Source organism: Pollachius pollachius (assembly GCF_949987615.1).
Source record: "Pollachius pollachius genome assembly, chromosome: 4".
In the NCBI taxonomy this organism is placed as follows: Eukaryota; Metazoa; Chordata; class Actinopteri; order Gadiformes; family Gadidae; genus Pollachius; species Pollachius pollachius.
In genome coordinates this window covers 10464523-10482203 of record NC_136937.1, presented here as the reverse complement: position 1 = coordinate 10482203, position 17681 = coordinate 10464523, and the positions used below count along the sequence as shown (strand labels likewise).

Sequence of the window (17681 nt, the reverse complement as noted above, 5' to 3'; positions counted from 1 at the left end):
TCGGGGACATGAATGATATAATAATCGTAAAATTATAAAAATGGTTGTTTTTAGAAACAAGGGGATAGTAATTATGCACATGTAGCATATTACGGATGATTTAAACACCATAGAGAAAACTAATGACAAACAATAAAAAAAACAAGGAGAAAGGAGAATCGGCGAAAATAGGCTACAGCCATGTGGGATCTTAGACCACAGAAAGAGATAGGGAAACTTACTGATTTCAGCTCATCGCAAGAAGCAAGTCTTATTAATGTTTTATCTCAAAAAAGGATCTAAGATACTTTTTTAGTAACAATTCAACTAAGGAACTAAGTTAGGTCACTATTTAACATTTGTAACTTTTTTTTAATGAGTAAAAATTGTTTGAGAACCACTAAGTACCTTCTCATCTAGACATCTCGATGGAATCATATTGTATATGCATATAGTTGCATATTGTTAAAATGTAAAAAATCGTGATCCAATTGACACAAAAAGACACACAACTTTCAACTTTGATTAATTTACCTTACATTTATGTGATATTTTACACTTTATACACTCTTGACAATATATTGATATCTGGGGACTTGAAACAGGCTAGGTATAAGATTTTAGTAAGAGCACTTGAATGAAGGTATACACCAGCTGTATTTACCATCATATTATCTAGAACTATAGATAAAAAGGCTATCTATAACTATAGATAAAATGGTTATTTAAATCCTGTGTTAGTCCATATGGCATGCATGGCATTCATCAAAAAAGAAATTGCATGAAGACAGAGCGCTAAAAATAGGAGACCAAGGGGAATCTCAGACATATTGGAAAACTGTTTAAAACAGTGACCCATCCTTATGAATATGTTAATCTCTCATTCTGATTGAAGCTGAGGGACAGATATCAGTTAGAGCTGAGGGGCCTTTGGTATACAGGCGGAGCGCCAGAATAACGTCATAGCACTTAGCTGAGACAGACAATAGTAGAGCAGAAGGTTGGTGGTGCACTTACAGACAAAGACTGGTGGACAGACAGCAATCCTACTCTAAGACATGAGGTGATTGATATATTGGATATTATATTAGAACTTGCTGAGATTTTTTTTCTCAAGACATTTACAGGTAAAAGGCACAGATCCTGTATGCAGCCACCGAGACACAATACAGTAACCGATAAACCTTGCATGACATGAACCCCCTGGGGCATGTTAAAATGACTTTTGACCATTTGAAAAGCATTTGCCAACATAAAACATGTTTGATTTCCTGCATGTGGTTTACAGCACCAGACCTTTATAAATATTTTCAACAAAAAACGACTTTAAAAATCGACTCCAGCTCTAAAGTTACAGTGATAATAAAAGTGCCTCGACCAATTGGAATACATTTGCATAAAAAGCCTTATCCTCTACGTCCACTGTACATGTGACTACTGCAGGTTGCTTTTAACATGCGCTCTCCGCTGTGCGCGGTGTGTGACGGGTGGAGGGAGGGGCGAGCCGGACGGGGGCGGTCCCTAGCCCTGGAAGAGGCGCACGCGCTGGGCGATGTTGCTGCGACACAGGGGGCAGTTGAGCAGGGCGTCGTTGCACACCAGGCAGCAGCACACATGGCCACAGGGCAGGAAGATGACCTGAGACTGGAGAAGGAGAAAGACGACAACATACAGAGGGATTAGCGTATCATAAACACGGCTATGTGGCTGCCACGGTACTCGGGTTATGGAGGAAAGTTTACAAATTGTTCTTAATCCGACCAAATTTGATGGGCATTGAAAGATGCCAGATATTCGGTAGGTATTCAAGGCCTGTAATAAAGCGAGGAGTGAAGCGAAAAAGCGCGATCCATAGTCAAGAGTCCCAGTGGGTCTAGCGGTGCTGACTGCTGGGAACTCACCAGGGAACGCCACTCCTCCGCCCTAGTGGAGTGCTTTCCTTTCGTCACTTAAGTCAAGGGCTTGGCTTTGGAAAACTCCTGCTCGGCTGTACTTAAGTGCATTAAACAGTGCGCCGTCATAGGTGAATAAGGCGGTCCAACCAACGAGTGACTCTGAACTATAAACGAGTGTTGTCCTTACCCCCCTCTCCATGCAGACCACACACTCGGAGCTGCCCGGGTCCATGCTGCCCGAGGCAGACGGGGTGATGGGGGTGTGGGGGGGGCTAGGGTACGCAGCAGCCACCTCGCTCCGGAGCGGGGAGTCCGGGAAGGGAAGAGGTGCTGACGGTGTCACGGCCTCCGGCCCCGCCTCCTCCTCCCGCTGACGGACGGCCTTACAGGCAGCTGGCACACGGAGAAACAAGGGAAACACCATGAGTCAAGCCAGGACAATTCACCGACAAATCACGGATAACGACTCGAGGATTATAGCCATTAGCTAATGACTCTCAGATTTAAAGTTAGCTAAACTGTCATTAACCCATTACAGTGTATCAGTAGTTTGGCGAGCGTCCCTTTGTCCTAGTAGATTTTTACAAATGAATTAAAGGGGACATATATCACCAGGTGTGAGTGTGATTAGCCTTACAAGCCGTTTCAAAAATCGGCCCCATATGACATCACCAGTGGGCGTGTCCACCTAGATCTGTGCTGGATAGATCAGTCTACCAGCCTACCCAGTGGACTGAAGTAAACGTTGCTCATCTATCCAGCACAGATTTAGGTGGACACGCCCACTAGTGATGTCATATGGGGCCGATTTTCGAAACGGCTTGTAAGGCTAATCCCACTGACACCTGGTGGTATAATATGTCCCCTTTAACTATTACAATGCCATCCGGGATCGTCCCTAGGTTCTTAACGACCTTAGCAGTAATCGGTGGTTGGTGCAACTTCCTGAAGGATACCTACCTACAGGAAAGTAGGCTGTGCCCTTTCCTGGATATCATTGACACATGTTTCTCTGTAACAGACTCTGGCTGAGTGTGGGTGTGATGGTGTAGAACTGAACGAGTGATGAAATGAAGGTCAGAGAGGAGCGCTACGGCTCTAGAGGGCAGGAGCGTACCTGCAGGAGAACCGTGGGAGTGTTTCTTGGCCCAGTCCAGCAGCGCTTTCTGGACGCCGACTTCAGTGACACCGAGCTGAGGGGAAACAACACCAGCGGTCATCAGTCTGCAACACCGCCTATTAACTTTGATCCTCTAGAACAGTGGTTCCCAAACTTTTTGTGCCCAAGGCACACCAAAGGACAAATAAAAATTTCAAGGCACACCTATTGTGCAAAATAGCCTTATAACACGTGTTATCACTAATATCATCTGTTTATCTGTTAAGTTTATAATTATTTACTAATGCCAAATAAGATGTGACAAAGACAACTATTCTACTCATGAAATATTTATTAACAAAATACTTCACAAAAATATTTAAACTTTATCAAATTGGGCTTAATCAAACACACCCATTTCTACCAGACAGGTGAGGCAAAGGAAACAGAAATTCAGCAGAGAACTGTCCATGAGAAAGCTGCATGGACCTGAATCTGACCCACAAATTATAACTGTAACATTTAGAATCAGGCTTTTTTTGTAAAAATTCTGCCTACTAACAAATCAGTGGGACACATGTGCCTGTCGGGGCGCACAGATTTTTTTAATCCTTGGTGGCACGGAGGAGAGGGCCACTCGCAAGTCCTGCTCAACAGAGAGCCGTGACCTGGTCTTGTTCTTCATGTAAACAAGAGTGGAGAACGCCAACTCACACAGGTAGGTGGTGGGGAAACGAAGAAGTTGGTCGATAGCGTGGTGGGAGATGGTTGGATATTCTGATGCACAAACCAACCAAAACTGATCGAGTGTGAGCTCACTAAATTTCAGTTTCAGCGTGCGGTCCGCACGGAGCTCTGCGCTCTCCTCTCTCTCCTTCATAGTGAGCTTCTCGGTTGAGGACTCGGACTCCTGGTTGAATGGGTCTCGGATCCAGTATTTGTCCTCGATGTCCGCCACACGTGGAAAATAGCGCTCAAACCTCTCTTTTAAGGTCTGAAGGTGTTCGGCATATATAGCGCGCTCACTGGCTGCCTGTGGCGCAGCTGATGCCAGCGGGAACATGTTCATGGAGCCCTGTTCCAAAGCCTCGCGCCACAGGGTCAGTTTGCCCATAAAGCCCCGAATCTTGTCTGTGGATGATAAAATGTTTTCATTCCTGCCCTGAAGCTTGGCGTTTAACTCGTTGAGATGCCCAAATATGTCTGCAAGGTAAGCCAGCCTGGCGCACCAGCTCTCATCCGCGAGCCTGTCCTTATGTGGGACAGCGTGTTCACGTGAAAATTCCAAAAGCTCTTCCCGAAGCTCGTAAAAACGGGATAAGACTTTCCCCCGAGACAACCATCGTACCTCTGTGTGGAGGATCAGGCTTTGGTGGTCGGCTCCCATCTCAGCGCACAGCTGGGAGAAAAGGCGAGATTTCAGGGGCCTTGATTTGATGTAATTCACCATCTGCACAGCCTGATTCAGCACCTCAGTCAACTCCGGGGGCATGGTTTTGGCAACTAATGCCTCTCGGTGCAAAATGCAGTGGTTGGTCACTATCTGTGGATTTTGTGCTTTTACCTTTGCAATAAAGCCTCTCACTCTCCCCGTCATGCATGCCGCACCATCCGTGCACAGACTGACGCACATACTCCAGCACAGATTGTTTTCTTTTAAGTAGTTATCAGTTACCTTGAATATTTCTTCTCCCATTGTATGGCTTGCCATTTCTTTACAGAAGAAAAAAGTCTCTTTAATAGAGTCACCGTCAACATACCTGACGTTTGCCAGGAGCTGGGCAGCCCCACTTATGTCGGTCGATTCATCTATTTGAAGAGAAAATCTGCCGCTCGCCTGCAGTTTTTCTCTGTTAAATGTTGTTCAATGTCTTCTGACATGTCATCTATTCTTCTTTTGATTGTGTTATCAGATGCCAGCACCTTGGATAGCTCATTTGCGGCATCTGGACCCAGCATGACACCTGCAATTATTTTGCAAGCAGGGAGGATGAGTGTCTCCGCTATTGTGTGAGGCTTCTTGTGCTTTGCAATAAGCTCCGCTAGCATGTAACTAGCCTCCATTGCCTTTTCAGACACTTTCACACAATCCAACAAACGGTCTTGCTGCCTCTGGTTCAGATCCCGCGCTCTTTTGAAATAGGCCAGGTTTCTCTCAGCGTGGAAGGGATGTTTGGTTTCCAAGTGCCTCTTCAGCTTGCTTGGAACCATATTAGCATTAGCTAACTTCTCCCGACAGAGGACGCACTCCGGCTGAGGAATGTTGACATCCCCGGTCCAACTGAAGCCATAAGACAGGTAACTTTCATGATACTGTCGGCTGACAGTTTTTTTCCTCTTTTCTTTCGGTGGGTTGTCGGACTCGGCAGTCTCTGCACTGGTGGTTGGTGGTTTGCTCCGCACGAGAAAGCGCTCCATTTTCCCTCTTGTTTATGTTTTAATGTTGTGTTGACCTACTGCCTTTGATGTGTCACAGTCTAAATTAAATTCCCACCTGCGCAACTGCGCGAACAGCGAAATGTGGGATCCTCTTTGAGGATTTTTTAAATAGTTTTTAGAGTTTGCCTCTGTATTATGGAAAGAGTGCATTCAAAGTAGTATATAGTAAATTAAAATAATTATTTTTGTCTAGTTGTATACTATATTGCAGTAGGCTATGGTTGTCACAAAATCCCACGGCACACTTGGACTTGCCTCACGGCACACCAGTGTGCCGCGGCACACAGTTTGGGAACCACTGCTCTAGAACATACACAGAAACATACCCAACTGCATTCCATGTGTAGTGGGAGTGAACTGACCTTGCGGAGGTCAGAGGCGCTCATGTGGCGGAGGGTTTGGGTTGTGACTCTGTGGTGAGCCAGGGTGGGCATGTGGTGCTGAGCAGACAGCTTACACAGCAGGTTCACCAGCTCCTTCTCCAGGCCTGCTTCCTGTTTAGACAGGAAGTAGAGGGGATGACGATACATACAAATACTTACAATTGATTGGTCCCACATCTCCCGTCTTGGATCAATACTCAAGTGTTATATTATCGTAGTTTATCGAGACAATATAACATCCACTGTACATTCACATTTACTTGTGTGTCTACAAACGGGTCATAGGTGTAGCAATTTAAATCATCAATGGGCCAAATCCCAATATGAGCATCCATGCGAGCATTTTGACGAGGCTGCCAAGTTTCTTTTTTAATTAATAAATATATGTAATCAGAGATTATTATAATATCAAAATGATACTGATGGTTTAAAAAAGGTACAATGCAACACATACATCATAGTACAGTACAGTACACATTCTACCGTACTACATTATAAAATGACCATGATCAGAGAATAGATATACATGTTAAAAAATGCTTGTTTCTCTTACCACAATGCTACAGCCATGTTCCCCTTTAAACACTAAAGTTTTGGATAGGTATTTTTGTTTTGGTTTTGGCCTGTATGTTATGATTCACAATATTACCATAATACCACTACAATTGCCAGATATTCAACAAATTGGCACATAAACACAGTTGCGCTGTGGCCATGGAAGCAAGAAAACAAACCGGCTCAACTGAGATTGTACTCTATTCTACCCAACCAAAGAAATCCTCGTCCTCTTGCGATAAAGCTCCAGGGCTAGAGCCGTGCTCAGCCATTGTTTCGGGCTGTTTTGTTCAAAATCTTGCTCTCTTCTAAAGTTTCCGCTCCGTCTCCCACGCCTCCCCTTAACTCTTAACTCATGTTGTGACGTTGGGTTGTGTGTTTGTGCTCCCCGTACCTGCATGCGCAGTGACAGTGGCTTAGCATCCAGCAGCCTCTGGTACTGGATCATCCAGTAGTTCTGCTGGTTGGACTCTGACTTGAGTTCCATCTCCACCTGAGACACGACACACACACACAAACACACACACACACACACGCACACACGCACACACGCACAGACTCAGAAATCCATCTCTGCCAGCATAATAGGAGTGTTTCACATGGTGTCACCCACATTCCATGCCACCATAATGGTGGCTTTGAACAGGTGTCTATTCTGGAGCTTTCCAGAGGACATGGCAGGGCTTGAACTGCAGATCACATGATTGAAGGCCTCTTTAAGACAGTGGAGGGTGTAGCAAGAGATCTGGGCGGGGCCTCACCAGAACTTGACGAAGCTCCTGCTCTCTCTGGTCCTTCTGCTTTAGCAGCTGTTGGAGCAGGTCACTAAGAGCAGTGCGCTGGTCCCCCAGGACCACCTGCTCACACATACATATACACACATATATGCACACACACACACACACACACACAAAAACATGCACACATACAGGCCCATTGATGTACAGACACACAGGGACACACAAACACACACACACACACACACACACAGACAGAAAGAAACGATTGGCGAAGAGATTCACATGCTCATGTGCTATTTAAGAGGATAATACAGAGTTCCCATCAGCATTTCAGTTTTCATGATCTGATCTGCAACACTGCAGTTAGGCTGTTCTAACATACATGTCACATGTCAACTCATCTGAGCGCATCTGCGATCCCTTTGTGTGAAATGCCCAATGTGGGTCATGACGCGATGGCGATGTAGAGATGAGGCTGTGCCGTGACTGAGAATGAATAACCAAATGGTGGTAGGAGGACGAGGAGGGAAGAGAGAAGAGGAAGGCCTTGGGTACCCACCTGCAGGTTCTCAGTGTCCAGGTTCCTTCTCTTAACCTCCAGATTAGTGAGTTGCATTAACTCGCCCTCTATGAGTTTGATCTGGAGACAACGGGGGAGAAGCACAGGTGGGGGCGGGGCAATCAGGGAGATGGTAAGCCGAACAGCAAGCCAAGGTGAGGGCCGTTAGGAATGACTCCGCAAAAAAAGAAGCATTAGTAGTCTCCTCGATACCAAATCAAGAAATTTAAAAAGTCCCAATGCGATGATGGTGATAGCGTCTTTCTGTTTTTGCAAGGAAACACGATTGATAAGGTACATTTCTTATCAAGCTTCATCCATTCATCTTAATTAATATCCCTTATAGTTGCAGCATGTTATGTTTCTGTTGCGGTTTGTTATATTCCTTTCAGATAAAGAGTAAAAAACGTTTTCATTTAACAAGCAAAATATCGAATGTACTCGAAGAGCGGGTGCATTTAGTTAAGTTTACAAAAGCTGAGGAAAAAAATACTAAATTCAGAGGAGAGTCTAATGAGACGTGTATCATCATCCGTCTCTCTGAATGGCTCTGTCAGGTGAACCGGCCATCGAGCCACTGACCTGACAACGGATGTAGCCGTGCACACTGTCCTTCTGCAGCTGCAGGGCCTCGAAGGCTGCCTTCTGCATCTCCTCCTGTGGAACACAGTCAGCAAGCAGAATCAGAATCAGATTCAGTTTCGCCAAGTTTCCACAGAGTAAAAACAAGGAATTTGACTTGATAAAAACAACAGATGGCTAGTCTTGTCAGGGACCTAATAAATAAGTCATAGTAAAGTAAATGAAAGGATAGGGCGTTCAAGATGATATCTATGACAAAAGACAATAAGAGACATTTCCAGAAAAAAAAAAGCGTGAGGGGGCTCTAGCTCCTTATGTTAACGGAGAAAGGACAACCCTAGTCTAGGAGATTAAACAATTGATTAAACCGGCTTAAAAAAAATCGGTTAGAAATGTGCTTTGTCTAAATGTCTCCGTTGTACTGATTCGGATAGCATTTGGCATGAGTGCGGCTCATGTACAGGATATTCAAACTGTGAATTTAAAAGGACAGGATATAGTTATGTTATTACGTATATATGGAAATATATGGTTGTTTAAATTGCAACTTTTAACAAAAAAGTGTACAATCTCCGTAAACTATTTCATTTCATGGAATTCAAATATTTTTGAATTCCACGTAACGAGATAATGTACAGACATTGTACACTTTCGAATTTGATTTTACTTGTAGTAAATAGAAAGCGAGCATTCTGAAACGGAGAAACAAAAACTGAGACAAAAGGACAATTATATATCCGTACCTCTTGAAGGATCTGGCTGATGGCTTTAGACTTGTCCAGCAATTGCAGAGAGAGCACCTGATCAAACTTCCTATCCAAACTCTCCATGCTGAAATAAAAGTGGGACAAAACCAAACTGAGCACCCACATACACACAAGTACTTTAGTTTATCAAACAGTAATGATAATGATGAAAACGTGAATTATTTTGGGGAACAATTGACGGCTTTGCCTGGTTCAAGCCCCTGAACCCCCTCCTACTTTTTACAAATGTTCTGTGATTCAGTTTCGTGTGCCTGTTGCTTGGGTGGATCTCGGCTCGGCGTGAATATACAAGAAAACAGCGACTCAAGTAATGGAACGGATGCATTTATCTATCTTAGAGGGTAATTCTTTACTCTATGGATTCTGCTCTTGAAGCCGTTTTGAAAAGGCTTCAGAAATACCTGCTCAAAATCTAAAGAATAATGGCCATTTCTTGTGGATATCTGCTTTGTGATTGGTTTAGATAGAAGTAACCCCTCCCAGCCTCTGAAAACGGCTCATACAGAAAAAACTGATTGATGCAGTGACGAAATACAGATTCACCATGATTGTTAAACTAGTAAAGGCTTACCTCCTGTAGGCCTCTGACACCATATTCCTCCTGCGGTGGTCACTCAACGCCTGCAGTTGGTTCATGGAATAGCTGTCTAATAGCATCTTCTGCATGGCCACTAGAGGGAGACAAACAAGCATGCGGATTGGGCAGGGGGAAACGGATCCGGGTTCTCTTCAAATAGAGGAACAGCGAATTACAAAGTGGGGCCACCTATCATGTGATCATTTGCTTTCGTTTTCAATCTTTCTTCTTTCTTAACATGATAAATGATACAATGTGTACAGGGTACAAGTTTTTGAACCGTCAACATTAAAATGAAGACATTGACTTGGACGTTCATATAGGAATTAAATGGATGGATTGTGGACAAGTACTCAAAATGTCCAAGGATACTTACTTGCCACTTCTTTCTTCCTGAGAGAATTAGCTTCATCCTGTGTGATGGCAGTCAGATGCTCCATACGAATTCTTGTTATGAAAATACAAAATCAATGTCTCATTAAAAAAAAGACTTGTTATGTGACGCACTCATGCTAAGCGAAACAACGACGGCCATGTTTCTAAATTAAATATTTGTCAAAATATCCGGCTCACCGTTCTTCCTCCAACGCCTGAAGAAACTCTGAACTCTTCTTTTGTCTGTGTGGATGAATGGAGATGCGTATAATATTATACCTTCAAGCACACACCATCCCCTGGCCAGTGTTTTCCTTCAAAGTAGTTGAAGGCGAGTTTGACTTTTCGATTTTATTCTTGCTTAGGATGAGTTTTCAGTCTCATCGTAGGTCGCTTTGGGTGAAAGCGCCCGGGGCTAAATGACAGAAGGTAACTCATGTGAAGGTACCTGGTGTTGTCCATGAGCATGCTGCTCACACGGCTGGAGATGTCCTCCTCCGCCTTCCGCACCCGGGCCAAGATCAGCACCCTGTCGGCCTCCAGAGCCCTCTGCTGATGGGACAGGCCCTGGTCCAGACGCTCACGCTCCTGCAGAATGCCCCATCACAAAAGGTATGACAGTCCATCGTGGAGGGGGAGCCAACCATGATGTCCCTAGGTCTACTAGGGATTAATGTTTGCGTTTACCTTTGCATCTACAGGTCATTTTGCTTCTAATTTATTGTTAATATCGACATATTTTCTCGTGTTTTACAAATTCATCTTGTTTTATAAAAGGTATAATATGTAACATTCCTGCATTCAAATATCTAAAAAAACAACTAAGAAACTATCGTCTGTATTTTGTTGAGTTGTGTTCACACATTATCCTAAACGTTTCAATCCATGTTGTTAATACTCTGACAATTTAAACTCTAAGCATCCTTGAAGAGCAGTCATCATGTAGGGGTACCAGTTTGACCGAGTGGAGCACGTCCTCCTTGTGGGAGTTGTTCATGAACAGGAGATGCGTGTGCTCCTTCTGCCGCTCGTCCAGCTGTCGCTCAAAGGCCAGCTTCTCCTGCTGCTTCTGCTCCTGGTGGCCGAGCAGGGAGGAGGTGTCAACACATGGGTGACACACACCAATGATGAAAGTGAAGCCCCGCATAGGGTCTCTAGAGTCTCTCGGCCAAACGCCAAAGCAGTAAGTAAATGAAGGCAGCAGATCCAGTCTATAGGTTCAGTGTGTCATGTTGTTGTTTTTTTACAATTTGTTTGACCTACTGTTTTTGCAGCTCAGAAGATATTTCTAGAATACTGCAAAGGCAGTTTACTAAGGTGTATCCAAACAGTCATACAAAATACGTGTAGCTTTAACAAGATTTGGTTTGTCTTTATAACGTAGATGCACATGATACTTAATCTACAAACATATTTAAATTAAAATAAAGAAAATAAGTGACATACCTTTCTCTTCGCATAGTCATCAAATTTAGTCTGCATCAAGAAATGGAAAAATATATATATTATATTATTCATCCAAACATGACAAAAAATACTGACTCCATAAAGTCCATGGTTTGACTTTTTTCACAAGCTCAGATAAAATTCAAACTTTTGAACCCTCTCATGTACATAAACATTGCATTCCTAAGACGAGGGGTTTAGTGATGCAGGTTTAATGATCCTATGTTTGACAGTATGCCATATATTAAGCTGCTGAAAGTTGCAGTCTCAGTCCTTGCTCACCTGCCAGACCAGTTCGGTGCTGTCGACTGCATCCTTGTTAGACTGGCAGCAGTCGTTCTCCAACACCGGCAACAGGTACTGTGACGGAGGGCAGTATTCCTCCCCCAGTTCTACACAATCACAGGAATAAACGCAGACATGTTCACATTAAAATGAGCATACTGGGTTTATTATAGCTTGTCTTCCACACAGCACCAGAGATTCTGATTTGTATTCAAAGTGCTTGTGCCGAAGCCTACTGAAGTTGCCATGACAACAAGTACTCAACAGAAGAGTGGTGCCAGTGATGGTGTTAAAATAAAAAAAGAGGACATTAATCAGTTCTGCTAGTTACTCGATTCAGGAAATAATGACATTTAGCACATATACTCTATCTCTGAAGAACAAGCATTACTATTGACTACACACACTGGGTCCACATATGGTTTACACCACAAGAATGTGAGTGATGGCTGAGTTACCAAACAGCCAGTTGTTGTTATTCTTCTGGCGGTGGTTGAAAAAGTACCAAGATGGTGACCTGGAATGTGCCTGACATCATGTGAAACCCCCCTGCTGTGATTGGTTTAAGGGTGACCAATCCATTTTTGGGCAAGCATGAAATAATAAAGCAGCTCCATGTGCTGATTATTAAGTTCAGATATGTCAATGTATTTATGCTGCAGATTTGTGAACGTTTATAGAGTTGTCCACATGTGAATTTTTTTATAGCTGAAGATATGTCTGTAGATATATCTACGTCTATCTTGAGATCTATATGCCTATATGGCTGTAGATATGTCAATGTGTAGGCTTATTTACCGACGCATGGGGTCGGCTAAGCTCAGGAGGTAGAGCTTGTTGACTTGCAACCGGAAGGTTGCTAGTTTGTCTCCCGGCTCCTCTTAGCTGAGTCTCACTGAGCAAGATACTTGACCCTAACTGCTAACAAACTGACTCCGCCCTCGGTGTGTGAATATGTGTATGAACCGTTCACCTTGGATAGAAGCGTCCGCTAAATGTAAATGTAAAATGGGTCTCTCACCGTTGCAGAGGAATTGCTGCACGGTCTCCGTACCACCAGTACACACAGACGCCGGAGGATATGACATCATGGTAGCGTCAAGCGTTAAGCTCTGTTCAAAACACACACAAACACAGTTCCAATTGTGATCCATCGCAAACATGACAATCACAGACACCAAGGGATTATGCAGAGAGCAGTCGTGTTTCCAACCTTGCATTGTTCATTCGTACACACACATACCTCAAGTGTTTTAATTTTGGCCAGGTTTTTAGGGAGCTGCCGAATTTCATTGTCACTTATGTCCAGGGTTCGTAAGCTCCTCATGGATCCCACTGATTCTGGCAGTTCTTTGAGACAGTTACCTGTCAAAAGACACTTTGTTTAAGTTTCATATAGCTGGATCAATCAGTGGCAATTAGGTGGACACCAAGCACTGCTTACCTTTGACGTTGAGCGTCTGTAGATGTTGTAAATCTCCAATGGATTCAGGAAGAGTTTTAATCTGGTTTTTCTCCACATTTAAAACCTAAATGGAAAAACAAATATGCAGCCAAATTACTTTTTACTGTCATGATTTGATCCATTTGAGTATGAAGCGCAATACAGACAGTGGTTGTACCTGAAGGGATCTGAGCTTTCCGATATCGTCTGGAAGTGAGTTGAGCTTGTTCTCATGCAGATCCAGCACCTGGGATGGACATTTGCAAGTTTAGGACAGAATGAATATTAAGGAAACACAACATAAGATAAGAATCCAATAGGATGGGACCCAGGTGTTGAGATGCTAGGAGGGATGATATGTTTGTACCAACCAGATTGGTCAATTTAGTTCCTTTTCTATTTGCTTCAATACTTTGGCCTACCAGACAGTAGAGAATCAGATTATTTCCTTCCGCAATACTTGTATCGTCAGGTTGATTCAGAAATCAAAGTAAGCCACAAACATCTATGTTATCATATTCAAAGCTAAATAATGGTACGTACCTACAGAGGGCTCTATACCGTATTCCCTAATAGCCATTTGAATCAACTAGGTTTAGTTCTGTTTGGCTACTTCAATCAAATAAAATGGCAGACCCGTAAAATTGCCCAACAAAATATTATTATAGCATCATAATATTTACAGAGTTCTAAGAATATTCTAAATATTTCATGAATAAGTTATAGAATAGTTTGAGCTCAGATGTACAAGAAAGCAAATACCACTGACAAACAGTTTTGCTGGTTGTGTTTATGGCCCATGCACACAAACGACTTTAGAAACTGGCATCTCATCCATAAGTCTTGGTGTCGTTTCCATACCTTTAGCGTCATTAGACTGCAGATGTCAGATCCCTTTGGCAGGAAAGTCTTTAGCTCATTACCATGAAGAATGAGGACCTAGATGAGCAGAGAAATTAAGGATTATTGTTCTGATCGGACCCTGTCAAAGGTATAGCAGTCACCAGCCATTGACCATCTCTGTCCATAAGCAATAGCATCTCGGTTTAGAGGGGGACGGACCGCATTCTATTCTAGTGTCTATGTTTCTAGCTGCTCTCCTCCAATACTAAGGTATTAACCTACCTTTTTCTGCAGCACTTTGCTGATGGAAAAGACACAGGATGGGACCTGTGCAGAATACAAAACAGAATACAATCGGCATGATGTTGACTGCCGGGATACAAATGACATTGCCCGGTCAGCCAAGTAAATTTGGACTGGGACTGCAGATGGATGTTCTAATCTGGTACAATTCATCACTTCTCCGCAAGACTCATAGCTTTTTGTATTGTCTAGCGTAGACTAGCAAATAACAATTTATCAAAACAAATGACAACTTTGTTAGACCACAATCTTATTGTCAATCTAGATACTCAAACACACAAATATCACATGATTTAAGAGGACAATTCCTGTATTTCAACATTGAGCCGCCTTTCTGGTTTGTCTAGGATGAAATAGAGTGGTTAACTTCGAAATTTTGAATATTGGTCCTGTCTCGAGTATTTGGCTAACTTCGATTTGCCCCTGTCTGCTTTTGTAAATGAAATGGAAACCGGTTTCAGTTCCGTTCCGGTTACCATTTCATTTACAAAATGCCAAATAAAACACAACAGAAACTGTATTTCGCCACGATACTTGATTAGGAACATCAGAGAACACCACTAACCACTCGATGAATTTCACATTTCAGAAAAATAACGTTAAGGGATGTTTTTGAATGCACATAGCCAGCCATTGTGGAGCAGGCAGGGGCAATTCGAAATTAGCCAAATACTCGAGACAGGACCAAAAAAATAAATTAATTCGGTGTTAACCACTCTATTTCATCCTAGACAAACCAGAAAGGGGGCTCAATGTTCAAAATACCGTAATTGTCCTATAAGGCAAATATACGATATCATCATTCACATTCTAAGAATAGAACAACAATACATGCAACAAAAGGTGAAAGAGTGAAAAGGTGAATTGTAAGGGTCATTGTTTCATTTCAGAAACAATGACCCTTACAATGACCCCATCTATCTATCTTACAATGAATTAGTCATACTGGAGTATATTGCTATGTAAATAATCAAGTTAGAGTTGTTGTATGTCCCGTACTCCAATTCAACAGTACATTATTGCAATATTTTGCAACATACAGATGACTTAATAAGGTAGAGCTGTGCCCAGAATTTCAAAAAGTGTGGTGTGTCTTCATGTTATCATGTGAGATTCCATCAACTTGAATATTCAAACTCTGAATATCAGCTTTATTGCTGCATCACTGTTTTGCAACAATAGATAATGACTCAAATTTCATCCATTACGTAATGGTGTAATGCGATGGCAGTTCAATACAAACAAATTATTCAAAAGAGTTGGGCACACAAATAATATGATTGATTTTAGAGACTAAGTTATGTTGGTGGTTTAAGCAGACAACTGAGATGCAGCATCATGAGCACATTGCCACCCACCTCGGAAAGCTCACACCCTGAGATGTCCAGTATATCATCCGCACCGGCCTCCTTGGACTGCAAAACATAAACCTTTTGCTATAACCAAACAATATTAATGGGAAGTTTGGAGGAGAAATGTTCTATTTTAATTTGAGACACACATAAAACACACAGGCATGTAATTTAGGGAATAATAACATGATTATTAGGCAACCCAATTTGCAGCATCATGGGTAGGGCTTTACTTGCATAGGACCTCATACCTTTGTTTATAGCTACAATAGTGCAGAGGCGAGACACAAACTTAAATATTGTTGTTTTTTACCAGACACAGCTGATACTCAAGACGTTTCTTGGAATCGTCACTGGGTTTCCTCTTTTTGAAAAACAACGGCATTATGGAAGAGATATCCTCTGCTTCTTCTCGGTCTTCTTTCTCCCCTCCCGCCCCTCGTCAACACAAGTGCTTCACCAGTGACTTCTCTCAGTTGGCTGGAGACACTTCTCGGATACTACGAATCGACAAAGAATACTGATGAACAACGATAGCAGTATTCATCATAGTAAAACATAGGAACGAGATGCGTATTGCCCAAGGTGAGGCTAGATGTAGATAGTATTTGTCAACAACCAAAGTCGTGCATATTAACGGATGTTAATATGTGAATGTAAGACCCATTCGGAAGTGACATTCAATAGTTTTGTTAGAGTGCTTCTCCTGATGTGAAACAAGTTAACGTTGATATGCTTTTCTGGCTTTTCAGGATTAGTGATTTACACATTCATGCTAACGCTAGCATTCCCCTCCGTGTTGATGTACAGTTTCCAAGTGTCGTTGGATTGTCAAGAAAATGGTGATACAACAGCTGTGATTACAGGCTTCACGTTAACAACAAACGAGCTAAAAGTAATGTTATTGATCGAAAGCTCTTCATTTCAGTTTGCCTAGTCATATATAACAGCCAAATAAGAGCAACTCCGTAACGGGTATGGCGTTAAAACGCTGTTACTCACCGTGCAAACCTTAGTGTTGGCGAACTCAGTTGAATAAAGAATAAAATAGGAACGGTTGATTTAACTAAGTTAAAATGGTAAACATCAGCTCCTTTTTCTTGTTGTCCCTGAAAACATATCACTTGGCCTAGTGGGCGGAGCACAACCTTAATGAGCCTCGATGACATCAGACTTCCAGATCCACCCGATAATAACCTCAAACCCTTACTCATTTGTCCATTTATAATCCAATACCAAAACATCTTTATTTCAACCTCATACATTAATGAACCACCAAGATGGTTTAACTTTTATAAATACCACTACGGTTCCCGCTACAGATAAAATAAAGACGACCTTTATACATACAATTATCATATTCTGGAAACCCAAATTGTTGAGTTGCCCATAAAGTAAACACTAAATTAAACAAGCGTTTGGAAATTGATTTAGTCACAATTTCTGCCCCACAGAACTTCATAAACCACAATGCATTGCGCATCTAAACCAGTGACCTTGTGGTGAAGATGGGAACCAGGAAATAGAAACATGTAGTTTTTAAAGTGATCTCAAAACATGCGGCATGTATCACCAAATGTCTTATCAAGAAAATGCCAAAAAGTTTGTTAATACACATCTCAAAATCAGCTATAAATCTAGCATTTACACTTTTTACCTATTTAAATGAAATAAAACACGTCTAAACAAGTCGAATGTATAATATGTGATATGTTTATAACATGTTAAGCACTCCCAAATTATTTGCATGTGTCACAGGAAACATGTGTTGTTTCTCGAATCAGAGAGTGTTGTCCTAACTCATGTCCATCCCATGACATTTTGACCTTTGTAACTTGAATATATTGGGGAGAGGAAAGTCCACTATGTCTTCACTGTCATTTTCAGGTTATAATATGGTTAAATACGTTATAGAAATAACATTATATTGATCATTGTCTTAAAGCAAAAGGCCCCCTAATTGACCGAACTCTTAGCCATTTGTAACATTACAAATTATTTGGGAATAATCGGATCACTACTGGAATTAAAGTTGTCCTGAAAGTATTTTTAGACCTG

The 17681-nt window shown here is 42.2% G+C and overlaps 1 protein-coding gene across 1 annotated transcript; it reads right to left on the bottom strand.

The window, feature by feature from the left end:
* Positions 1 to 519: 519 nt before the first annotated feature.
* On the bottom strand, positions 520 to 16766 carry lrsam1 (leucine rich repeat and sterile alpha motif containing 1). Its single transcript, XM_079735357.1, has 25 exons — positions 16626 to 16766; positions 15937 to 16123; positions 15630 to 15686; positions 14251 to 14295; positions 13987 to 14064; positions 13304 to 13372; positions 13126 to 13210; positions 12925 to 13046; positions 12703 to 12793; positions 11679 to 11788; positions 11397 to 11426; positions 10903 to 11025; positions 10399 to 10538; positions 10149 to 10193; positions 9952 to 10022; positions 9570 to 9669; positions 8975 to 9062; positions 8232 to 8306; positions 7650 to 7730; positions 7112 to 7207; positions 6745 to 6843; positions 5775 to 5906; positions 2992 to 3067; positions 2062 to 2267; positions 520 to 1623 (listed from the first exon to the last, which is right to left on the bottom strand). The coding sequence occupies exons 2-25, from the start codon at positions 16006 to 16008 to the stop codon at positions 1501 to 1503; spliced, it is 2214 nt and encodes a 737-aa protein (XP_079591483.1). The 5' UTR covers positions 16009 to 16123; positions 16626 to 16766; the 3' UTR covers positions 520 to 1500.
* Positions 16767 to 17681: the final 915 nt, after the last annotated feature.